Source organism: Giraffa tippelskirchi, chromosome 9 (genome assembly GCF_054371585.1).
Source record: "Giraffa tippelskirchi isolate mGirTip1 chromosome 9, T2T-mGirTip1v1.2.pri, whole genome shotgun sequence".
NCBI classification, from domain to species: Eukaryota; Metazoa; Chordata; class Mammalia; order Artiodactyla; family Giraffidae; genus Giraffa; species Giraffa tippelskirchi.
Window position 1 is genome coordinate 51,083,444 of NC_137283.1, and position 25,374 is coordinate 51,108,817.

Here is a 25,374-nt window from a genome sequence, read left to right on the forward strand (position 1 = left end):
GCCAGTTCCTTTGGATGCTGCTCTTTGCCCTGTGGTAGGAACATCCCTGGCTCTTTCCGTCCACTCTTACAAGTTAGGCTCTGCCTCTGCAGAGCAGGACAAGTTCCTGGAGGTGCTCTAGAAGCACAACAACGACGACTCTTGTTCCCACTGCACCACGTGTTGAAAGGGCCTAGAGCTGCTCTAGGGCAGCGATTTATCCACCACACCGATACCTCCAGCGCGGTGCTGCAGCACTTGGCCAGTGCTATTCGGACTATCGGTACCGCGCAGGAGTCCACGTGGCTGCCAGTGTCTGCGCCTGCGCCTGCGCAGTCCTTCCGTGGAGGGCTGCGCGGCAGAGGGCCCGAAGGTTATCGCGAGGGTTAGAAGGTTCTCGCGAGGCCTCAAAAGTTCTCTGGCGGCCTGGTAGATTCTGTCAAGGAGGCTCGAAAGTTCCCTGGAGGGCTCGAAGGTTTTCCCTTGGGCTGCTTTCCTTGTTTTGTGGGTTTAGTTTGAGGGAAAAGCCACTAGCATGTGGTGCCAGGAGCTTCCTGTCAGGAGGAGCGTCGTGTATTCTTAAGTCGCTGGGAAACAGACTGAGGCTGCATAATTGTCTCTCAGGGAGTTAGCTGTTACCCTTAGCGTATTTGGACTAGTTTAGCCCCGCATTGTTTCCAGAAATAATTACAAGTCAGTCCTGAGTGGGAAAGAAGTGGCCTGTGAGCAGGACATCTAGAGCCCAGGCCCGGCTCTGCTGCTATGTGGCTGTGTGACCTTAGGTAAGTCACTTAACTGTTCTTGCCTCAGCTTTATTTGTGGGTGAAATGAGGGGCTGGGCCTTGTTCTCTGTGACTCTCAAACAGAGTGAGTCTCACCCCAGTCATGAGGGACGATAAAGGAGAAGACTTTTAAAATTTGTCCTGGGGGAGGGTATCATACTTTTTTCTTTGTTTTTACCTGTGGTGGTCTGTGTGCAGGTTGGAAAAGAATTTCTGGAAAGGCAGAATGAGAGGTGAATACAATTTATTAGAGGGCACTCTGATAAATAGAGCGCGTCTAATAGACGCAGCGGGCAGGCTCAGGGAAGAAACGACAACGAACACGAGTCATCTGCCTATTTTTTCTAGCCGGGAAACAAGGGAATGGGGTAGAAATCTTGGCTGTCCTTTACTGATTAGATACCATATGTATGCTTTCCTTTTACGGGGGAGAAGAAGAACAGGACAAATACCCTTCCTAATATGGGATTAGGAAAGGGACAAGCTATGCTCCCCAGGATGGCGCAAAAATTGCAACAGTTGTAACATAGGTGGAAGGGCGATAAGGGTCTGATGCTTTCTGTTTCTGCCTTCTGAGGCCCTTCGAGCTCAGCTTGTTCTTTTGTCCTCTGGCCACTATATTATCCAGACAATATCAAAGTTAGTTTTCTGGGCTTACCTCGTGGCTCGGTGGTAAAGAATCTACCTGCCGGTGCAGAAGACATGAGATCCATCCCTCGTCCAGGAATGTTCCACAAGCTGCAGAGGAACTAAGTCTGTGTTCCTCAACTACTAAGCCTGTGCTCTAGAGCCAGGGAGCTGCCACTACTGAGCACAGGTGAGAAGCCATTGCAGTGAGAAGTCCATGCACCACAACTAGAGAGTAGCCCGTGCTCCCTGGAACTAGAGAAAGCCCACAGATAGCAATGAAGACCCATCATGGCCAAAAAACTAAAAAAAAAAATCAGTTTTCCTCTTCAGCTTGATTTTAGGAACATTTCCCTTTGTGCAGTGAGAGTCAAAGAGTCAGTGGACATTCACATACCCACCATGTGGAGCTGACAGGTGTTAACATTTTGATGTGTTTTCCTCCTGGCTTCCTTTATATGACCTGATGTGTGTGTATTTGAATGTGAGTTGTGACCACTGTGACATTTCATTCCTAAATTTTTTTTGCATTTTTTTAAAACAAATTGTTTTTAACTGGAGGATAATTGCTTTACAGTATTGTGTTGATTTCTGCCATACATCAACATGAATCAGCCATATCATTCCTGAATTCTTGAGCATGCATTCTCTAAGAGTAAGGACATTGTCCCACATAATCCCAATTTTATTGTTACTCTTGAAAATGATAAATCTGTGCATCTGATATGTTGTTCATAGTCATATTTTTCAGATTTTCCCTATGTCTTTAAGCCTCTTTTTAAGGAAGTGCTCCCATTACCCATTGGTAGTCAACCCCTCCTTCTTACCTTCCCTCACGGGCATCAGTGTCATTTCTCTCTGTGGGAATAACAGCACCTGTGTTAGCTGGAGTCTTTTTCTTGGCCACCTCCTCATCCATCACCACATCCCATCTCCTCTAGTCCATTTGGAGATGAACCTGACCCTCTGCCTTGGAGTCCTTCAGAGACAGAGCGGAAACAGTGAGTATGTGTGCAGATTGTCGTCAGACAGAGCTGGCGTGTACCTGGGGACATGGGTTGTGTGCTTTGCAGAGGGAGGGTGGGCCTGTTTGCATGCGGCAGCTGGGGAAGGTCCTGAGCCATGGCGCACCCCCAGGAAGTGTGCGGCAGGTGCGCTGCAAGACGGACGCCTGAAGCAGCGTGTGGGCGAGGGCTTGGTGGGGAGGGCTGTCCACAGACTCACAGCAAAACTGTTGAGCTGACCATGTGGTTGAAGGCAGAGGAAAACACATTTTGTCATAGACAATACAAGCCAGGTGGTCTGATCCTTCCTACCACTCCTTTAAACAAAGAAGCTGGAGATGAGCCACATGTCCCCAGATCCGTTTGTTAAACATAATCATTTACCTGGCAGTTGCAGGAGGCTGATGGGGGAGGAGGAGGCCAATGAGAACTGAAATTCAAGCACCAGCAAGGTTCAGGCAGCATCTGTAGAGGGTGCGAGGAAAAGTGCTGTGTGGCAGCATCCAGTGGGCCAGTCACTGTGTTGCTCCCTAAGCCCTCATCCTGGCCATCAACCCTGCCTGGGGAGGAGTCTTATTCCCAGTTATCTGAGGGTCAGGGAGGCTAGATGGCCTGTACTGGGTCCTACCGGAAGAGAGAGACACCCCTTCCTACCCTCTCTCCAAGCAGGCACGGCAGGGGACTTTAGGGATGTGACTAATGGCCCTGGTCATAGCTAAAGGCCACACCACAGGGAAAGAACAAAGGATTTAGAGTCTGAAATTTAGCTCAAAAATTTTCTTCTGTTAGATGTGCCAGAGATGGTTGTTTGGAGAACTCTGCTTTTCTCAGTGTCCGTAAATGGGTGGCTGACAGGAACAGCAATCCTCAGACCCGCCTTCCCCCAATCATTTGGTATATTGTGAAAAATCTGGTGCAGTTATACACAGGAACTCACTCTATAAACCACGCTCTAGAGACAAACCAAGAAGTACTGGGTGGAGGAGAGGAAGGAGCATAAGATTTGATATCAGAAAATGTCAAGCCCAGATTCTGAGCCCTGAGAGCTGTGTGATTTAAGCCTCAGTTTCCACACTTGTAAAATGAAGCTGATGATTCTCAGGTTTCTTTGAAAGACTTTTATGTGGTGCAGATATGTCTGTGAAGGCAGTTGGTAAACAATAACAACAAAGTCCTATTGAAATGCCAGCTTGGTGTCGGAGCCTGAGACCGGGAAAGGATGAGCAGCTCTTAGGAAGGAGGATAACTTGGGCTGATGTGGCACATTTGGAAAAAAAAGGGTATTTGTTGCTTAACCAAAATTCAAAATTAACTGGCATCCTGTATTTTTTTTCAACCTCAGATTTTATTGCTTTCTCATTCACTGTATCAGTTGTTTACCATTTTACAATTTGTTCCATTTATACCCACAAATACATAGAATTGAGATGAACCAGAGATTTCTCATGAGATTTCAGCCTTTCTCTCAAATGTCCCAAATCAGAATTATCTTGACTTGATAGGAAATTCTTTTTGCATTAGAAAATAATTTACAGGCAAAACAGAAACGCTGTCAATTTTTCTTAACTATGCTAACTATCTTCTCTTCGGCTTTTTAATGTTGTTAGTTTTCTAATGCAATAGTTTGTAGAAAAGTGCAAAAGCATGTGTTTTTTTTTTTTTAAATTGAAAGATAGTTGATGCACAGTATTTTAGTAGTTTCAAGCATGTAGCATAGTGATTCTGTATTTTTGCAAATGATACTCCTTTATAAGTTATTATAAGTTATGGCTATAGTTCCCTATACTATGTAATACACCTTTGATATTTATCTATTTTATATGTAGTGGTTTGTGTTTGTTGATCCCATATCCCTAATTTGTCCCCTGCGCTTCCCTTTCCCCTTTGGTAACTACAAGTGTATCTTCTATGTCCATGACTCTGTTTCTCGTATACACTCATTTGTGTTATCTTCTAGATTCCACATATAAGTGATGCCATGCAGTATTTGTCTTTCTCTGTCTGACTTATTTCATGCAGCACAATATTCTGTAGGTCCATCCACGTTTCTGCAAATGTCAAAATTCCTTCCTTTTTATGGCTGAATAATATTTCATTTTGGGTCTGTGTACATTTGTCTGATCTGCGCTTGACGGGCACTTGGGCTGCTTTCACGTCTTGGCTATTGTAAATGGTGCAAGCCTGAATCATTTTTATCTTTAGGACAACTGTCCTCTGCTAGGGGAAGAAGATCTTGCTGGATTATCAATGTTTCAAATATACTACTTATGTGTGTGGGCTGTTGTAACTGGATCATCCTTCACAAACTTTTGATTTTCAATAACGATTTCACTCTAAGTTACTGTCAGAGTTTACATACTCCCATGTTTTCATTCTGAAAATTCTGAAAGGATTTGTTCTGTGAATTCAGCACATGTATCTATGAACATCCAAAAACAATATCATTTTGTCTGAGATTTCTGTCTCATATGTGGTAGAGGTGAATGGAGAGTCCAGACCTACTCATATCAGCATGTGAAGAGGATTCCCGCGTGCCTTCTCCTCTTTTCATATCTGCTGGGGTACTTCTGAGGTCTTGCTCTTAACTTGTCATGGTGTTTTTATTTGCTATTTAATGTCATTCAGGATGAGTCCTGTCTTAGCTCAGGCTGTCACAACAAATACTACAGACTTGGTGGCTTAAACAACAGAAACTTATTTCTCACAGTACTCAAGGCTGGGAGGTCCAAGATTGAGGTGCCTGTGGAATTCTGGTGCAGGCGCTCTCCCTGGCTTGCCAATGGCCACTTTCTTGCTGTGTCCTCCCATGGTGCAGAGAGAGCACAAATTCTCCGGTGTCTTTTCTTAAAAGGCATTAATCCCTTCCTGAAGGCTCCACCTCATCTAAACCAAGTTACCCCACAAGGTCCCCATCTCCAAATACTGTCACACTGGGGCTTGGACTGCAACGTATGAATGTTTTGCAGGACATGATTCATCCATACTACCCTGTGAGGACATGGAAGAGCCAGTGATTGGTATAGCCTGTGCTTACTATGAGATCTCTCCCAGCTGCCACCTCTTCCTCCTCCCTCCTCTATGGTGGAGGTGAGAGGTTATTGTCCATAGACGTCCCGAATTTAAGCTGTCACCTCTACTTGGGATATGTAACCAAAAATGGGCACTAGATAGCACCTGGGAAATGCGTATTGTGGCATTTTGTAGTTACATGTGGTGAGGCCTGAGGTGTATGTTACACTGAAAAGAACAAAGCATGCCTTGTGTTAAACGTTTCTAGACACACTCTTACATTTACTATTGTTAAATAGGAGGAAGTATTAGAAACCTTGGGAGGCTCAGAGGTTGGGTTATCTGGGCTCATTGGGGGTGTGGCAAGTAGCCAAGAAAACCCAGAGTACTTTCCACAGAGAAAGTCCGTTTTCCTCTTTTTATCCAGAGCCTCCAGCTACCCAGCTCTTTCAATTACATGAAAAGAAATGTGCCTGGTAAATAACTTCTGTGTGAGTAGGCTGCTTCTATTTCAGAATGTGGTCCAGTTGGTTTTAAAAGTGCATATTTTCTTTATGTATTTTCTCACCTGAATTTTGAAAGTTCGGTGTGCTGGCCACAGCATAGATTCTGGAGTGACTGGCACTGGGTTTGTGTCCCAGCCTTGCCACTCTCTAGCTGTGAGATCATAGACAAATTTCTGAGCCTCGGTTCCTCACCAGAGAAAGGAGACTAATTCCACCCACATCATGAGCAAGCAGTGAGTATATGGAGGAGCTCATATCTGTCAAGAGCCTAGCACATTTCCTGAGACAAATTCAATGCTTGGTGGATGTTTGCTTTTCTCCCTGTATCCTATTTTATATACAAATGTGTAAAAAACTATTGGACAAAACAAGGCGATGAGTGAAAAATTGATGTTTATTTATCCTGCCTTTGACAGGAGCTAGTTTCCATTTAGGTAGAAAGGTGATATTCTTCCCCTGAGGGGCCTTGGGCAGGTTGCTCAGTGGGTTGAGGTGCAGTGTCAGTGCACAGGTGGCAAAGGTGGCTGAGGTGTTTCCTAAAGGCCTTGTCGAGAAACAGGTAGAGGAGAGGGTTGATGCAGCAGTGGGTGGTGGCGATGATTTTCGTGATCTGAACGCTTTTGTTCAGGTTGTAACTACTCCCACAGCCGTGCAGGGAGAAGTTTTCATTGAAAGCAGACAGGAAAAGTGCAATATTATAGGGTGCCCACATCAGAAGGAAAACTGCCATTATGGTGAAAACAAGCTTGAAAAGGTCATAGTTCCTCTCCCTCAACCTTAGTGTTTTCCTCATTCGCACGTAGCAATATACAAAAGCAAACAGTGGCAAAAGAAATACCAAAATGTTCATCCTTAAGGTCAGAAAATGCTTCCAGAATGTCTCATCAGCTGGTAAGAAGTGAGGTTCGGTAAAGAAGCACTCGTATGTCTGGCTTTCTGTCTGAGGTTTGTAAAAATGAAGTTCAGGCAAAATGAGCAGAATGGCTGTGACCCACACTGGAGCACTTATGAAGATGCTGCTGGCCACAGGCCTGCTGGCTGAGAAACACCTTCTTAAATGGAAAAACTCCCGGTACCTTTGCACAGTCAGAAGGACATTGAAAAATGCCTCACTGTACAGGCCTATAGAGTAGAGCACCAGGAGAATTTTGCACAGGAGGCCATCAAAGCCCTCTCCATGAGAGGCCGCGTAAGCCCAGAATGGCAGAGTGAGCAAGAAACACAAGTTAGAAAGTGCCAAGTTGAGGAAACAGATATTTTCTGCCTGCTTGAGTCCTTTATATTTTACCAGGATAAACACAACCAAGATATTGTCCAGAAGGCCAGCCATGAACACCGTGGTGTAGAGGTAAGGCACCAGCTGGGCTGAGAGGATCTTGGGGTCGTATGGGGTGCATGGTTCTATTTCGTTGTTACTCAGATCATCCTCTATGAGGACATCATAGTCATCCTCTGGTGCTGACGTGTAATTAGCCATCTTCAGGCTGCCCTGGGGAGAAATGAAAGGTTATTTTCCCTTCATACAGCTATGTGGTCCTGGGTGAAACAGCACACAGGACTAGAGCCCCTGCAGCCATACTTGTCCTTTGCTGGTGTTTATTTTAGCCAGAGCAGGTCTACAACTCAGAAGATTTAAAATAAACATTTCTTTAACATGCCCCTGCATCCTGAGCACAGCTGCTATAATTCATCCCTTCATTAAGCACTTAGGTGTTTAGTAGTATGCCAGCTACCACAGGGAGACAAAAGTAAACATTACCCTTCTTCATTCTCTTGGTAGAAACAAGACTTGCCTACTTGAAGCTATATAAGAAAAAACACAATTAAAGAGAACTTAAGTACCAGGATTTAGTTTCACAAAATTGGTGTCAGTCACAGTTCCTATGTGTTTGAAAAGTTTGCTCACCCTCTGTAAACAGCTTCCTGTGATAGGCAGAGAAGTCTGAGTTCTTCTCTCGAAGGATATAAATAAATGTTTGCAAAAGTGAAACCACGCTAAATATCAAATGGACGCAACTGGTTAAATACGTCGATGACTTACCACTGACTGAGTTCCTGGGAGGGGAGGGAACAGCCTCCTGACCTACCATCCGAGTTGCTGTGGGAGCCGTCTGGCCAGATGAAAGACTGACTTCCTTCTGAATAGCCGGCCCCTGACCCTTTGGAGCGAGAGAAACTACTGTTTATCCCTGTGGTGGCTGTGTCCCACCAGTCACAGGCCTCGGGGACTAAGCAAAATAAAGCAACTTGAAAGCTCCCACCAACCCCTAGAGAGTTTCTCAAGCTGCAAAGAGAAACCGGGAAGTTGTTTGCTCCTGCTGCTGCTCCCCCCACCCCCACCCCCGACCCCGCCTTTGATTTCCCTGTGGCCATCCTGCTGGCTGCCCCAGATAAGGAACTAAGTTACTGCTGCTTCTCAGTGATACTGAGGGAGGGATGGGAAGTGCTCTGATGTGCAACTCGGAGCAGGTAGTGGGTAGCAGCAGAGAAGTGTCACATACAGTGACTGGTGATGACTGTGCGTCCAGACCCAGGGGCTGACGCTCCCCTGTAGCATTTCATCAGTATTAGCATATGGGGCAGTCTTCAAGAACTTGTAGTGAGCAACCCTGCTTGGACTTGTACTGTTACTTTTGAGAGTAGCAGTAACTGAGAGTAACAGTATCAGGGCTTTCCTCATAGCTCAGCTGGTAAAGAATCTGCCTGCAATGCGGGAGACCTGGCTTCGATCCCTGGATGGGAAGATCCCTTGGAGAAGGGAACAGCTACCCACTCCAGTATTCTGGCCTCTAGAATTCTGTGGACTGTATAGGCCGAGGGGTCACAAAGAGTTGGACACGACTGAGCAACTTTCTTCTTTTTGAGAGACATTTTTTTGTGTGTCAGACATTTGGCTGAAGAATGGGGCCCCAAGGGAGGATTTGGGGACACTGGAAGCCACAGAATGATGTCATTTGGGAAGAGAGTGGGTGCAGAGATGAGACCTCAGTACCAGTGAGCCTGGGGGAAATCGATGTGATGGAACCAAGGAGTTAGAAAGGATGTTAGGAGCTGACCCTGCTCCTAAAAGAAGGGCCTAGCGCAGGAAAATTCCATGGTGAGGACACAGAGGCTCTATCAAGATGCTGTGCAGAGAATGTGAGGGGAACAAGTTCAACTCTAGACTGAGACTGGGGTGGGTGACGTTTAAGGCAGAGAGAAAGGAAGCTGAGAGTCCAAATTTGAAGGGAGATGGGGGCGGTTGGGAAGAAAGATGAACTGAGAAAAATAACTTGAAATAACTGGAAAATCTGTGTGAACTCTTGGATCAACTCTTTGTACCTGTGATGGACCTAATCTGGGGACCAGTCTTACATGTTAACTTCGTGTTCATTTCACTGGTTAAAAGACTTCTGTTAATGCCAAAGATGTGTTTGAGGTGATAGTCGGTACAGAATGTGGACCTGTCAAAGTAGAAATACAACTGAGGGAACTATTAAGGGAAAGGAAAAATAAACAGTAAAGGCCTGGACAAATATGTGACAAACATTAAATTTAACCCAGAGGGAAACTCGTGATGTTCCTCTGTATGAAGGGGTTGGAAGGGGTCGGGAGAGACTGGTGCTGCTGGGAACCTGGGCTGTGAATGTTTCCCAGCAAGTCTTCCCCCATCATCCCCCCGTATGGCTTCTGTGAGTCAGTGAGGGTCACTGTGCCCTGGGGGTTCTGCCCCCTGCAGCTGGGCTATTTGGAGACACATCAGTCCCCCCACAACTTTGACTAAGTGATGGTGCCTCATGGTGCTTTATTGCCTGATGCTCACTGGTCAGTCCCCGAGAGGGGAATGAGGGTCAAGTCAGACTTTGAAACTTAAAAATCCCTATGAACATACACACTGCACGTTGTGTGATTAAGTGGAGGAAAATAGCAGCAAGCAGATGCCTCATCTGTATCACAGAATCATGTGAAATTTGAAGTTTCCTAGAAAAAAAGCATTGTTTGGTAAATAAATTCCAGATCACCGTAACTTCCTGATATTCAAATGGACTTCACTTTCGGAATTATTTTATTTTGGCTTGATTCCCAGAATTCTGCTTATTTACACCCAGACCTTGGAGTTCTTTTTTTTTTTTTTTTAAATGGAGATATAATTGACGAAAAGCATTCTAGAAGTTTAAGGTGTGCCATACTGATACATTTATATTGCAATATGATTGCCATGGTAGTGTTAGCTAACAAAATTACCAATTTTTTATGTGGTGAAAACAATTAAGTTCTATTTTCTTAGCAAATTTAATGTTTATAATGCAGTTTGATTGTTTATACTCACTATACTGTATATTAGATCTCCAAGACCACGGGATTCTTGAAAATTGAAAATTAGTAGGAAGGAGTGGTTTAAAAGCCTGAAGTTGAAGCAGGAGGAAGGTTTTATTTACTGTTTTATTTACATCTGGAATTGTAATAGGGTCATCATTATTGGTCAAACTTCACTACATTCTAAGGTTTGTGAGCTGCATGCTCAATTAAAAAAAAAAAGAAATCCAAGGTCTGGGTGTAAATAAGCAGAATTCTGGTAATCAAGCCAAAATAAAATAATTCCGAAAGTGAAGTCTGTTTGAATATCAGGAAGTTAGGGTGATCCTTACTGAACAATGCTTTTCTCTAGGAAACTTCAAATTTCACATGATTCTGTGATACATATAATTAAATCCCAGTTTTTTAGACAATTGAAGTATAGTTGATGTACAATATTATATTAGTTTCAGGTGTATAACATAGTGATTCAGTATATTATGCATTATACTCCACTTAAAGTTATTCTTTAGAAGGACTGATGCTGAAGCTGAACCTGCAATACTTCAGCTGCCTGATGTGAAGAGCCGACTCATTGGAAAAGACCTTGATGCTGGGAAAGATTGAGAGCAGGAGTAGAAGGGGACGACAGAGGATGAGATGGTTGGATAGCAGTACCAACTCAATAAACATGGGTTTGAGCAAACTCTCAGAGACAGTGAAGGACAGGAAATACTGGTGTGCTGCAGTCCCTGGGGTTGCAAAGAGTTGGACATGACTTAGTGACTTAACAACAGCAAAATTATTGCAAAATAATGGCTGTATTTCCCTGTGTTGTACAATGTATCCATGTTGCTTATTTATTTTATACATAATAGTTTGTATCTTTTCATCCTTTACCCCTCTCTTGGTCCTTGCCCGAATATTCCCTCTCCCCACTGGTAACCACTAGTTTGTTCTCTACATCTGTGAGGCTCTTTCTGTTTTGTTATATTCATGAGTTTTCTTTTTTAATTTAGATTCCACATGTAATTATAACATACAGTGTTTGTTTTCCTATGATTTATTTAACTAAGCATAATACTATGTCCATCCATGTTGTTGTGAATGGCAAAATTTCATTCATTTTTATGACTGAGTAATATTCCATTGTACATGTATGCACCACATCTTCCTTATCCATTCATCTGTTTATGGGCACTTAGGTTTCTTCCATATCTTGGCTAATGTAAATAATACTGTGAAAGTTGGGGTTCTTATATCTTTGAAATTAGTGGTTTCATTTTTTTCAGATATATACCCAGGAGTGTAATTGCTGGGTCATGTGAAAGTTTTATTTTTAGTTTTTTGAGGAACCTCTATACTGTTTTCCATAGTGGCTGCACCAATTTACATTCCTACCAACAGTGTACGAGGGTTCCCTTTTCTCTACATCCTCACCAACATTAGTTATTTGTGGTCTTTTTGATAATAGCCATTTTAACAGATATGAGGTGATAATACCATTGTGGTTTTGATTTGCATTTCTCTGATGATTAATGATGTTGAACATCTTTTCATGTGTCTGTTGGCCATCTGTATTCTTTTAGAAAAGTGTTTATTCAAGTTCAGTCCCAGTTTCAGTATAGGAGGCTATCATGTTATAACTCTTATTCCCCCCATAACATGTAGATCATTCATTTATTCAATGAATGTTTATAAAATGCCTAGCATGTGCCCAGAACTGTTCAGTAGACAAACATCCTCACGTTCATGGAGCTTACTTTACAGCAAAAACAAAATAAGCATGTAAGTTGAAGGTAGTAGGAGAGAAGTTCTGTGGTGAAAAGTAAAGTAGGGAAGGTGACTAGGGGGGCCAGGGTGGTTTTGGGGTTCACATCTTACGTAGAATAGTCAGAGAAAGCCTTGCTGACAAGATAATCTCTGATGAGATGAAACAGCAAATGATTAGGTCCAATAATTTATACTCTTCTCATTTTTTTTCTTGTTACTGAGTATCAGGGAGATTAGAAAACACACTGAGCAAAGGCACAAAACACGCTGGAAACACACCTAGCGATAATCTCACAGGAGATGCAGGAATGTTCTTCATGTTACATTGATTTTCAACTAAAAAAAAAGCTGAGGATGCAGTGCACCTGTTAGTAATTTATTGCCTTTTAGCTCCTAACCCACCCTTCCTGCTTTTGCTTTGTGATCCTCAAGCTGAACTCTGTAAACATTTGTCCTTTGCCAGCTGGTATAGAAGGCACTGAGAATCACAGGAAGAGGCAGGGGCTTCTCATTCTGGTTCCAGGATTTTGTTGTTTTTGCTCCTTGAGATGACCTGACAGTGCTGTGTGGATACTGAGTGATGCCCACCCTCTTGTGTGTCTCACTGGTACCCTTACAGGCAGTTTCCTACTCACCAGCCCCAAAGGGCAGCACCTTGGCAAGTTTCCTGACCATCTAGAGGGTTGTAGTCACCCTCTCTAACAAGGTCTGAATCTCAGACTTGAGAGGGAAGGCATCTTCCAGGTATGTTCCTTCTCGGGTGCTCTGCCTCAGCCTAGAGGCCACTCCCTATATCCACTTCCTCCTCTCTTGGGTTTTCAGTCCCCTTTGACTGGTTAACAATTCTTTGTAGTGAATTTTCTTTGTTCAAATTACTGGTATGATTCCTGCCTCTTAACTGGATGCGCATTGATAGATACAACGTTAAATTAGTTGAGTGAAGGGATGGGAGAGTGCTAGGATGCTTAATGCATCCTAGTGTGGTGGCATTTTCAGAGGTCTAATGATATTGAGAAAAGGGTGTTCAAAAATTTAGAATTACAGTAATTTATCTATTTCTTAAATTGGCTTCATCAAATATCAGTGCTGTCAGATTATCTATCTAATTTTTATTAACAAATATTCCAGAAAATTTGGTAAGTATAGGAAAAAAAATCTTTGATAATGATATTCCCAGATAGCAGCTATTATAATTTTTAAATAGAACTACTTCTTGATGGAAAATGTGTAAAACCTATTTTTAGGAAACAATCAGTTTTCCTCTGGGTTCGTTGTTTGGTACTGAGCAGTAGATTGAAGGGGAACATACCTTCATGTTGTAGTTTTAGGGATTCTGAGAATGTCTCATCCTGCCCCCACATTTTCTCCCACATCCTGGCCAAGCTTACAGCATCACTTTAGTGCTTAGTTCTCTTACTACCTGGGCTACCTGGGAGGGCAGCAAGGGGGAGACAATACTTCCAAAAAACAATTGTAGTGATGACCAACTCTGAAATACAGATTTTATATGTACTTTCTGGAAGAAAAAATAGTTAATTATATCCTTAACAAAGACTTTTTCAACGTATGTTTGTTTTATTCTGCATTGTGCTAAAAAATGTAAAAAATGGGGGAGGGTGACTTTGCTCAAGGATGTTTAGAAGATAGGTGGACTAAAAAGATAAAACAAGTCTTTACTACAGTGCTTCTCAGAGCTCTTCAAGTGCTGATAAGCATTTGGATCCTGGAGAAAGTATGTGGCATTTCCCAAAGCTGTTAGATCATGGAGTCCCCTTGTTAATTCTCTTGCAGTTACGTATGGACTAAGTGCTCTGCAGGACATGTTTCGAGAAATGTTACTTCAGACATGCAGATATTGCTGTGCTGTGTGGGAATGAGCATAACTGACTGAGGAGCCCAGCTTCCTCACTCCAAAATACATCCTTGCATCCATGCCAAGACCATGCCTGCCAAGGGACTGCTCCCGGCCAGCGGCCCTATTAGGGCCCCTGGGATGGGCCGGTTCCTGGATGATGGGCTGGTGCTTCTCCCTCACCTCGCTTCTTCCTTCTGTCCTTCACCTGGGGTCAGACGTGCATTGTGATCTGATAACTTTCCCAGCTTTGCCTGCCACCCTTCGCAGTCTCTCTCAGAGGTGTTTCATCTAATAATTTATTTTATGCTGTGTCCCATATTAGTGTCTGTATCTTGAAAGAATTTGGGTAAACACAGCCTTGGAAGGGAGACATCAGTCTCTAGAGAGTCTTGAGTCCTTTGCTTACTGAAGAATTATACGTTCTGCAGCATCTTAAGTGTTAGTAGCTTAGTCATGTCTGACTCTTTGCAACCCCATGGACTGTAGCCCACCAGACTCTTCTGATGGAATTCTTCAGAATACTGGGTAGCCATTTCCTTCTTCAGGGATCTTACCAACTCAGGGATCAAACCTGGGTCTCCTGCATTGCAGGCAGATTCTTTACCAGCATCTTAATCCCTCCCTCATCTTTTTGCCACCGTCTACCTGACTTCCCTGGTGGCCCAGATGGTAAACTGCCTGCCTACAATACAGGAGACCTGGGTTTGATCTCTGGGTCGGGAATATTCTGGAGAAGGAAATGGTAACCAACTCCAGTACTCTTGCCTGGAAAATCCCATGGATGGAGGACCCGGTTAGGCTACATACAGTCCATGGGGTTGCAAAGAGTTGGACACGACTGAGCGACTTCATTTCACTTACTTGTGCTCTGCTGGGGTCAATCTTTTTGGGACGCATAAGGCCACTTGATGTCATCATGCCCCCATCCCCACCATCTTTAATCAATGCCCCAGGTCAGTTTCTGATTGCCATTCTTTCTCCCATTTCTGATTGCCATTCTTCTTCATATCTCCTCTGCCCTCACCTCCCTTCCTAATGCTCCCTTTTCTCCATTGCTTTCCTCTGTGCCCTCTGAAATCTGAATTCCACTGTGGACAATCCTCCTGACATCCTTAACTGAATCCAAGAACATTCCTCAACATGTTCCTTGAGGATTCTCTTTCCCTCTCACACATGCCTCATCCTTGGGGGTCAGAAGGTGGTGTTCCTGGCTCCAGTGCCTCTTGCTGACCGTTGCTCCTATAGGTTTCAGTAGGTAGATATATAACAGACGACTGTGGTCTCCAGCCCCCACCCTGCACTCTGCCTCATCATTGCTTATTACCACTGTCTGCCTGATTGTCTCTTCTTTTATTAAGACAAGGGTATATGGATAAGGAGCTTCTCTTCACCCAGTTTTCTCCATCATCCTGGTGACTTAATTGCCCATGTTGACTTCGACTCAGGGCCCAGGGCTTTCAGCTCATTGACTCCACTTCACTGGCCTTCAGTTTCACTCCACTATCATCCACACTAACAGTCAGATTTGGGGTTTGTTAAATTGATTCCCCACTGAACTTCCACAGTAAAATTGCTCACACTTCTGATCACAGCATCTACTCCTTAGGTCTCTCTCACTGCATTCACTCCTTCTGTACTGTTGTTCTCCTTCATCAAGCCCTCTAGCCTCTGCGCCTCAGCCCTTCCTATAGCCACATCCCTCCTAGTCTAGCTAAGATCCCATAGTCTATCATGTAGTCATTCTCTGGTCAGTACCTTGGGTGCCCTTGTTTCCCAGCCTTAGATCCCATCACTCTACTTCTCCCTGCCATTCTTTCTTTGAGAATGTGTTTCTGAGAATAACTGGTTAAAACCACTTAGCCATGAAGACAGAACTTGTGACTAATTTATGGTCTCCAGTCTCAACTGGCTTCCAGGGATTTTTCTAGTTTTCCTTCTAACTCTTATAGGTTATGAATGTCCCAAATTGCCACTTTCTCCTATTTTCCATTGACTACTTTGAGCAATTTAAAACTCTTCCGTCTCTTCAAATGCCCATTCCCATCACCTACATTTATGCTCAGGAAATGACCTCACCTTCTACCTTTCTTGAACTCTCTCAGCTCTCTGGTCCCCAGCTTCAGATTCTTCTTTTCCCTCTTTCCGTGGACTCAGTTGCTCCTCTTTTATTGAAGGCTGATGTCTCCTCCTGCACTCTGGCTCTCATTCTGTCTAATCTCCATTAGAGTTTTCCATGTTTTGCTTTAGCTCCAACCTCTCTTTCTCTTTTGGCCTCTCCAGGATTTTTAAATGCTCAGGTCTCTCAGATAAAAGACTGTAATCCTGCCCTTAACCTCACACATTGCTCGAACTACTTACTCTCCCTCTTCCCAGACAGCTTTCATTAGTTGTCCAGCTGCTTCATGTTGTTTACTCCCTACTGAGTCCCCTCTGGCCAGGCGTCTGTCCCCACCATTCCAATGAGATTGGTTTCCCAGGGCCACCAGCAACATCTTGTGGTGAAATGTAATCGGTTGCTCTGCTGAGTCAGGACAGCTAATGCCCCATAAACAGGTGTCCGATATCTCCCTGCTGCCCAACTGTAAACAACAATCCCACCAACCAAGCTCCAAAGTCAGCACACAAATACCACTACATACATCTAGGGCCGCCCAAGGTGAAGTAGTGCTTAAGCTTTTGAAACCCCTATAGAATCTCAAAAATCATTTCTGTGGGGCTTTCTAGTAAAGATGGCAGAGTGAAGTAGGGTCATGAACTCTTCCTTCTCCAGTACCTTGTAAAATGACTAAAAGATAGTTTCAACAAAAATTCTAAAACATAGCCAGTAGCAACTGAACAAGAAATAGGGTATGATCCTTTACCACAACTTTGAAAGTGGTGCATCTGAGCTGTGCATGAGTACTCAGTCGTGTCGGACTCTTTGTGACCCCATGGACTGTAGCCTGCCAGGCTCCTCTGTCCATAAGATTATCCCAGCGAGAATACTGGAGTGGTTTGCCATTTCCTCCTCCAGGGGATCTTCCTGACCCAGGGATCGAACCCAGGTCTCCTGTGGCTCCTGCATCTGCACATGAATTCTTTACCACTGAGCCACTTGGGAAGCCTGAATTTGAGCTGTACCTAAACCTAATCCTACTACAGATATGGTAGTGAAGAAAGAAGGAAACTCAGTAAGTCCTGAGAATTATTTCAGTACTCTTCAATTAGCAGACAGGTGGACTCGGAAGGCATCCACTTGTGAGTATGTATCCCTACGAAAAGAAAGGGAAAATGTCTACTGAGTAAATGTCCTCATATTTCGGAAGGGTTTCTAGGATTTTTTGTATCTGAGATAGTGTGCTGAGTTAGGGCAATAAGAAAAATTCCACAAGAGTAGCATATACTTCTATAACACTGCGTGGGTTCTGGTAATAATATTTTGCCTATGTTTTAGGATTTTGATTCCTCATAAAAATGCTTTTAATCAAATCATGATTTAATCAACCCTGAAATTCAGAGTTCTGATCCTATAGTTGTTAGGCTTGCCAGCTGTCACTCACAGAGGTCCATTTCTGTGTATATTTTATAGTCTCAGTGTGAGTTCATATTTATTGGAGAATATTTTCGTGACCCGAAGTGGGAGCACTCCCTTCTGGAGAAGTTTTGCCTTTGTTCCAGCCAAGAGCACTAAGAATATTGATGGCCTGAGACAGGGTTTCCTGGCCTGTTTGGGGGTCTCCCATTTTGAGGGTATTCTAAAATTGAACCTCAGATTTTCATGAAGCATTGGGTTTTTGGAGTCTTATAGATTTTTCACCAACCAGTTAGAGCCTAGGCGAAAACAGATAAGCTTCCTTATTGTCATCTACCTTTGAGTGAATTTCTTCTGGTTCACCTTTTCCCAAGCACTAGCTTTATGTCCCCAATGGACACAGGAGCTTGGTAGGCTGCAGTCCATGGGGTCGCAAAGAGTCGGACACGACTGAGCTACTTCACTTTCACTTTTCACTTTCATGCATTGGAGAAGGAAATGGCAACCCACTCCAGTGTTCTTGCTTGGAGAATCCCAGGGACGGCGGAGCCTGGTGGGCTGCCGTCTATGGGGTCACACAGAGTTGGACACACTGAAGCGACTTAGCAGCAGCAGCAGCAGCTTTATGTCAGGACCTCTCAGTTCCAGAGCCTCATCTCACATAGCCTAAGACTTTATAGTCTGCCCCCAGGTTGGAGTTATGCTTAGTGTCTTTTTATGTGTGTGGCCTTTGATTTGTCTACATGAGACAGTGATCAGAATGACAAATATCCACTGAGTAGTGTTTCAACGTGTATTTGTTGAAAAATGCTATTCATTTATTCCTCTCCCAGGTATTTATTATCTACTGATTATAAATGTTCCTTTTGCTCTGCTGTATCCACTCTCTACTCACCTCCACCTTGGTTTATGTCCAAGGAGGCTTATCTTATAATAGCAATCTCCTCTGTCCTCTGAGTATCAGCTGCATTTGGCCAATGGGGTGTTTTAGGCAGGAGATTAGAGAGTGAAGTCAGGGGATTCAGCTCCCTGGCTCCTTCCTGGTGGTTCTCAGGGCTGGTGGGACTGATGTGTTGCTTGACCTGTGAGTGGCTCTTGTCAGCCTCTGCCCACGCCTGTGCCCTGAGCCCCTTGTCCCCAGCAGTGGGAATGGCAGCCTGCTTTCACTGGCACCAGGTACTGCACTGTACACTGTGCTTTCCTCATGCCTGTCTAAATCTTGTAAAGAGTCTTCTTCCCAAACTTGCCTCAGTTGCCCTACTTGTATGTGCCATTTATTTCCTGCCAGGACCCTACAGGACATGTCTCCCAAGTGCCAGGAGCTTTGCCAGGTCCCTGGAGAAAATGGCAAGCAAAGTAGACCCCTTCTCTGCCCTCATGGCAGTAAACTTTCTGGGTGGAGATGGTCAGGTGCACACCCGGCTGTAATTCAGGGGGTCACGTGCTGTGCGAGGGGAGCACACAGGAGCTATGGGAGCTGTCAGCAGGGGCACCGGGCCGGGTTTTCCAGTGTGGGGGTCTCTGAGCCCAGTCTGCGTGCGAGTTGGCCAGGTGACGTGTGCGGAGGCCTCTTCCCCTCTCCTCCCTTTTCCTCCTGGTGTCTTCTTTCTCAGGTCCTTGAGGGACCATCTACTTGGATCCCAGAGATGGAGCAAGGGAAGGGAAAGTAACAGAATTCAACGTGGAGACATCTTATTACTTACTGGCGTCTGTGACTGAGTTTCTGTGGAAGAGAAAGTTGTACCCCAAGTCAGGCTATCTTAGATCGCATTCCTGGCAATCCAGAGCTCTCAGTGGCAGCAGTCCTGTTAGGGTAGCTTCTGGGACACTCACGTGTAAGGGAGTGAGTGAGGCAGGACCGGGCAGAGGGAGAAGCCACCACGACGCGGGTACAACGCACACCATGTGGGTACAGTACACACCTCAGCACAGTGTGAGGGCTCAGCTGATCCTATGTGGAGCCCTGGGGTGGTCCCTGAGCACCATGCCACAGGGAGAGCAGGGGCCCAGCCTTTGCAGTCCCACCTCAGCCAGTCATTGGCTTCAGTCACCCCGCAGACAGACAGGTCCCAGTGGCTGAGGGTGGTTTCCAGTGATGGGGGCAGCAGCCCCATCCCCAGGACTGAAGTGAGCATCTGGGCAGAGTAGGGCACAGACTGAGGGTTCTGCTTTTCTGCAAATTTCATTTACCCTGGATGACAAGAAATGGAAACTGAAATTTTCAACACCATCATGTTGTAAGACTGTGAAACCCACGTGTATGGTGGACGGAAGGAGGAGTCATGTGCACAGGGAGGCCACGCTGCACACTCACTCCATCTGACCGTCCCCCTGGTTGCTTACCATTGTCCACAGGGTATGAAGAGCAGAGTGGAAGAGGAAGTGGCTCATCCCACCCCCCAGCACACCCTTCTCCTCGCCTTCCCTGCTCCAGCTTTTGTAGGGTTGGTTGTGCTGGACAGTCACTGTGATTGTATACTAACCATATCTTAACTAGATAAAAAATTTTTTCTTAAGAACAAAGGTTAAAGATAATAAACTAAGTAGCATCTCACTTTAAACATAATTCCTTTAGAATTAAATCCTGACAGATTTTGACTGTGCCGTATGGGATTTGCCTTGGTCCTCAGCCTGGATGATTGCTCTGGGTCCCTCTGAGGGCCAGCACCCATGCGAGCCCCCATGTTGGAAACTGCAGACAGTGCTCCCTCCTGCCCAGTGCTCCTCCAGGCTGGTCCTTGAGGCTCCTCAGAGGCTCTGCAGCCAATCCCTTCCAGGATCTGGGGCCTTGGAGGATTCCATTTGAGTGGGCTCTTATCTCTGCATCAGAGTCCACGGTCCCACCCCTTCCTGTCCCAAAGGAGTCAGCTACACCCTCTGGAAAGGGTCATTGGAAAGGGCACTTCCCTCTCCCAGTATACCAGGACCTTCAGACCGCAAAGGCCGGTCCTATCCTTGAGAGAGCCCAGAACTTGGGGACAAAAATCATGCATTTCTGTGGGAAGGAGGAAATACGATTCTGTGCCCCTTTGCTACATGAGTCGGCCCAGGAAGAGACAAGGCAGGAGCTTCTAACTTATTGTGCCTTTCTGATTGTGTCACAGGATCAGGAGATGTGTTTTTCTGCTCTTATCTTGCTTGGCAGCATTAAACATCACTGACATTTCCTGTTCCTCCCAGAGCTCTCTCCTCTGCAATTGTTTCTGCCCTGCCTAGCACACCTTCACCTTCTCCTCTGGGACTCCTTGGCTGCCTCTATTCCTCTGGGTCCTGTCTTGAGCCACTTTTCCATTCCCACTGTGTTCACTTCCTGTGACCCCCAAATGTGGATTTCCACCCATTTGCTCTGCTAATTCAGGGCCAGCACATCCAGCGTCTCTTGACACTGCCACCTGGATGCCCTCCAGGAGATCTAACTCAGCCTGTCCTAAAAACAGAATCCCACGTCCTGGTGTCAGTGCTCCCCATCCCTTTGGGCTGGGCCCAACCCTCGACATTCCCCACTCCCTAAATCCCAGTCCTGATAAGTACTTCTCTATGGCAGAGGGCCAACACAATATTGTAAAGCAATTATCCTCCAATAAAACAAACAACTAAAAATGTAGCTTTCAAATATGTTAATTTCTTTCCACACAGAGCTCTTTACCTTGGCAGAGTCCTCCATGGTGTCCCAGAAGGAGCACTGCCAAAACCTCCACCCAGAGTCCCTGCCCCGCTTCTTGTCTTCCTCCAGCACATCCACCGCTTGCCCGGGCCATTCAGGGCCCAAGTATGCACTTATTCCCTGGCTTCATAGGCCCAGACTCCTTAGTGAGGTCTGCCCTCATTTGTCGTCTACTCTCCAGCTGCCAGTCCCGTTTCTTTCCATTCCCTTCTCACTTTCCCTTCTCCTGAAACCACTCACCACCTATTCTGTGAAGCCACCTCTTCTCTGTGACTCTGTTCTTTCTCATACACTGTTCCCACTGAAATTCCTCCATTCATCACACATATATACACTTTCCCTTGTAATTTCTCCTCATCTAATAGCCTCCCCTCATCCCTTCCCATATGCGCACAGACTAGATTGCTGAGAAAGATAACCTAAAACTGCTGTGTTGTAAAGTCACCTGGCCGAGGAGGATAGGGTAGGGAGACAGGGATCATCCCCCTACTAGGTCTGAGTGTGCTGTGGGGAAGTGGAGAGCATCTCTGGTGGGACCCACTATGGGCTTGTCTTGCATCAGCAGGTGTGGAAAGGCTGTAGAAATGGTGGAGTGACAGGAATGGGTGCTTGTGGAGAGTCTGAGTCTCCTCTGGCCATGTAAAGTATCTGGAATGTTCCATGAGTCTGGAGTCAGCTACAGCCATCTGTGTGGGGCCTGATCCAGGGTCCTCCTTGCTGAGACTGGAGGAGGGTTCTCTGCCATGGCACTGCTGACAGATGGGGGCTGGGGTATGGTTTTGTTGTGGGGGATTCTAGGCCTCTTCCCAAATTGTAACAGCCTGAATGTCTCCAGACATGGCTGGATGGCCCCTAGAGGAAAGTCATCTTCTAGTTGAGATCCACTACACTAAAAGAATCAACTGTGGGAGTAAGGGGAAAGGGGAAAAGTTTTTGGTAAGGGAGCACTGAACAGAAAATGAATGGTATGTATCCTGAATTTGGCTGAAGAATTATGAGGTTGGACTGAACATGCTAGGAAGGATGGAATGGGAACTTTGCGTTCTGAAACAAATGCAACTTAGAATGAGGAAAAGTATATCTGGTTGTAAAATAGTTTCTTTTAAAAGCTTCTGGGTGGGGGAGCTGATTTAATCCTGAGATGTCTGAAGGCCCTCCTTGATTCTGAGGCTTTCGCTGAGCCATCATCTCTGGAAGGAAGTCAGTTCTGACAGCCCAGCACCCGGCTGGGAAGTCCTCCTTGGTGCTGGAGCATGCCTCACTCTATACTCTGGGATACTCTGTTTATCTCTCTGGCTCTTGTCTCCAGACTCTTAAATCATTCGGTGAACACAGGAATTTCATTCCAACCGTGGTTTGTGACACTGCTCCTTCTCCGAGTCTCTCGTTTTGTCGTATAGACTTTTTCTGAAAAGCAAAGCTGAGGGTGTCTCATGGTATCAAGGGTTTCCTGTGGCCGGCAGGATAGAATCCACACCTGAGAGCTGGACATAGATGTTGCATACAGTAGGCACTCAATAAATGTTGAATTAATGAGTAAATGGGAGATATGGAATCATAAATAGCTAATGCCCTTGGGTACTGTGTTGGGGAGATTCCTGGCTCCCCATCACCTTCTGTTTTGCTTCTGCTCAGAGGGAGTGCCTGGAGGGGAGACTACCTGGTCCTGCCCTTCCTCTGTTCTGGCCACCGCTCCTAACCTCCCTTGGGAGGAATGCCCCCCTCCCCTCTCACACTCACATGGCTTGTCTTTACAGTCCATCTAGCCATCCATCTGCCTCTCTCATCTTGGCTGTGCCACTTGAAGCCCCTGGCCCGTGCCATTTTCTTGGGTCACCTCTGCGCACTTGTTTCCTCTCTGGTGATCTACCTGAGGAGCTTGTCTGCAGCCCTTGCCCAAGTACACGTTGCCTCCTGCCAGCTTACTTCCCTGGGCTCCCGTGCTTGGGCTGGGAGACCTACCTTCCTCTGACTCTTAGAGCCTCCTTCCTGTACCTTATTACCTTCAAACACCAGGTCACTTTGCTTATTTGCTTGCCTTTCTCTCTAAACAGTGAACCTTGTGAAGGCAGAAACTGTCTTTTGTGGAATGGTTGCTATCTAGCATGTAGAAGGCCCTCCATAATGCTTGCTGAATGAATGCATGTTGAGTTGCAGATGGTTAATGCACAGCTGAATGGCACTAGGAGACTCCCTTCATCTCCCATGTCCCCAGGTTTCTGCTTCTGGCTCAAGGAAGGCAGAGCCTCTGCCCATGTCCCTTTTCCTTCTCAGTGGAGGGCCGATGTGGACCCTGTCTGTTCTCCTCTCACCCCTGGTTGTCCAGCTTCCGTGGGAGGAGTGTGGGCTGTGGGGGGTGTCTCTCGATTGCGCTTTCTTTCTACAGGTACACCTCGGGGTGAGGGTCCTGGATCTTCATTGAGGACAGTGGTGAGAAATCCCATTGCCTTCCTGCCTAAGCTGCACCTGCCCATGTTACTTTGCCAGGACTCGTTGACTATTATCTAGTTCTTGATTCTCCTTGTGTATAAGATTCTGTCAGAATCCCAGGGATAGGGGAGAGGAGTTGACCTGTCACCCCCATCCCCATCTCTCACTTTGCTTTGAGCCATAGGGTTTGCATCCAGCCAGAAACCTGATCAGATTCGTTATCCTTAAAAGACTTTTCAGAGGAGATCCATAAGGTTGAATGGATTGAACATAATGCCACAAAGTTGGGAGGCCCTTTCTGTCTATTACTCTAAACCCATGGTGTTTGATTTCACACCCAAAGAGCCCTATCAGGTCTGCAGTGCTTCTGTTCCCCTGCAGAAAGCGAGCTGGATCACCCATCATGGTGAAGAGCATTCTTTACGGGAGTGGGATTCTAATCTAGAGAGCAAATAGCTATTTTTAGCAAAGTAGCCCACAGTTACAAGAGGTTCCTTCTGTGTGCCAGGTACTACATTAAGTTGTTAGCATGCAGTTTCTGTTTAATCTTCTGAACCAATCTATAGGGAACGTATTGTTATTAGGCCCATATTACAGATGAAGACATTGAAGCTTGGAAACATTTAGTAATGTGCCTAAGAATTTAAACAGTGGAATCCTCGATGCCAGAGTCCAAGTAATACCGATATTTATGAGTATCGATTGTATGCCAGACTTATACTGTCCATTAATGTAGTCACTGGCCATCAGTTCAGTTCAGTTCAGTCTCTCAGTCGTGTCCGACTGTTTGCGACCCCATGGACTGCAGCATGTCAGGCTTCCCTGTCCATCACCAACTCCGGGAGCCTACTCAAACTCATGTCCATCTAGTTGGTGAGGCCATCCAACCATTTCATCCTCTGTCGTCCACTTCTCCTCCTGCCTTCAATATTTCCCAGCATCAGGGTCTTTTCCAATGAGTCAATTCTTTGCATCAGGTGGCCGAAGTATTGGAGCCTCAGCTTCAGTATCAGTCCTTCCAATGAATATTCAGGACTGATCTCCTTTAGGATGGGCTGGTTGGATCTCCTTGCAGTCCAAGGGACTCTCAAGAGTCTTCTCCAGCATCACAGTTCAAAAGCATCAGTTCTTTGGCGCTCAGCTTTCTGTATGGTCCAGCTCTCACATTCATACATGACTACTGGAAAAACCATATCTTTGACTAGAGGGACCTTTGTTGACAAAGTAATGTCTCTGCTTTTTAATACGCTGTCTAGGTTGGTCATAGCTTTTCTTCCAAGGAGCAAGCATCTTTTAATTTCATGGCTGCTGTCACCATCTGCAGTGATTTTGGAGCCCAAGAAAATAAAGTCTATCACTGTTTCCATTATTTTCCCAACTGTTTGCCATATTAAAAAATTAATTAATTGAAATAAAAAGCCTAGTTCCACATTCATATTAGCCACATTTTGCACTAGTCTGGGGCCACTGTATTGGACAATGCAAATACAGAGCATTTCCATCATTACAGAAAATGCTACTGGACAATGCTGGTCTAGACACTATCAGTTCAGTTCAGTTCAGTCGCTTACTATATCCCAGCATAATTCCCAGTGGATATTAATAGTACACCAAATTACAGGAAAGGAATCTGATATCCAGAGTCTTTAAGTCACTTATGCAAACTCCCATAGTATTGAGGCTGGAGCTGAAGTCAGTCTGATTTTTAAATACCTATTCTTTCATTTACCAGGCTCTTCTTTGTACCCTGCATGAAGGAGAGAGTTAACCAATCAACAGAGCCCTGATTTGATCATATGTTGGAAAATGTTGTAATTTTCTTAAAAGGGATTTTTGAAGAATATTATCTAAGTGGTAGTAAACATAAGTAGAGCAATTTGAGACTAAATAGGAACAATGCTCTTTTATGAAAATGAAAATTCTGCAGAATTTTCATTGCCTTATCCAGGGTTGACCGGG

General features: G+C 45.2%; 5 protein-coding genes across 10 annotated transcripts in view; 3 read left to right on the forward strand and 2 right to left on the reverse strand.

The window, feature by feature from the left end:
- Positions 1-380: 380 nt before the first annotated feature.
- The window catches only part of XCR1 (X-C motif chemokine receptor 1), a 325,532-nt gene continuing 300,538 nt past the window's right edge, over positions 381-25,374 (forward strand). The window contains exon 1 of the mRNA XM_081526006.1: positions 381-761. The gene's annotated coding sequence lies outside the window, so the exon portion shown is untranslated. The remainder of the gene's footprint in view (positions 762-25,374) is intronic.
- The window catches only part of LOC145520162 (C-C chemokine receptor type 1), a 243,236-nt gene continuing 218,242 nt past the window's right edge, over positions 381-25,374 (forward strand). The window contains exon 1 of the mRNA XM_081525997.1: positions 381-761. The gene's annotated coding sequence lies outside the window, so the exon portion shown is untranslated. The remainder of the gene's footprint in view (positions 762-25,374) is intronic.
- The window catches only part of LOC145520160 (C-C chemokine receptor type 1-like), a 214,249-nt gene continuing 189,255 nt past the window's right edge, over positions 381-25,374 (forward strand). For 3 of the 4 annotated variants that reach the window (XM_081525984.1, XM_081525991.1, XM_081525992.1), the window contains exon 1: positions 381-761. The gene's annotated coding sequence lies outside the window, so the exon portion shown is untranslated. Of the gene's footprint in view, positions 762-12,487; positions 12,700-25,374 lie in introns of those variants that run through there. The other variant, XM_081525994.1, reaches the window with a different exon arrangement.
- CCRL2 (C-C motif chemokine receptor like 2) lies at positions 6,286-8,195 on the reverse strand. Of its 3 annotated transcripts, XM_081526002.1 has the most exons (3): positions 7,814-7,945; positions 7,667-7,710; positions 6,286-7,396 (listed from the first exon to the last, which is right to left on the reverse strand). In XM_081526002.1, exon 3 carries the CDS (start codon positions 7,382-7,384, stop codon positions 6,338-6,340), a length of 1,047 nt encoding a protein of 348 aa, XP_081382128.1. In that variant the 5' UTR covers positions 7,385-7,396; positions 7,667-7,710; positions 7,814-7,945; the 3' UTR covers positions 6,286-6,337. The 3 variants fall into 3 exon arrangements, with proteins under 3 accessions (XP_081382128.1, XP_081382126.1, XP_081382127.1); XM_081526000.1 differs by lacking the exons at positions 7,667-7,710; positions 7,814-7,945 and adding an exon at positions 7,949-8,195; XM_081526001.1 differs by lacking the exon at positions 7,667-7,710 and having other exon boundaries at positions 7,814-7,898.
- The window catches only part of LOC145520158 (C-C chemokine receptor type 2-like), a 28,109-nt gene continuing 24,800 nt past the window's right edge, over positions 22,066-25,374 (reverse strand). The window contains exon 6 of the mRNA XM_081525975.1: positions 22,066-24,733. The gene's annotated coding sequence lies outside the window, so the exon portion shown is untranslated. The remainder of the gene's footprint in view (positions 24,734-25,374) is intronic.

Bases quoted from the DNA above. Each gene is read 5' to 3' on its own strand.
- CCRL2 (XM_081526000.1), bottom strand. From the start codon at position 7,384: ATGGCTAATTACACGTCAGCACCAGAGGATGACTATGATGTCCTCATA.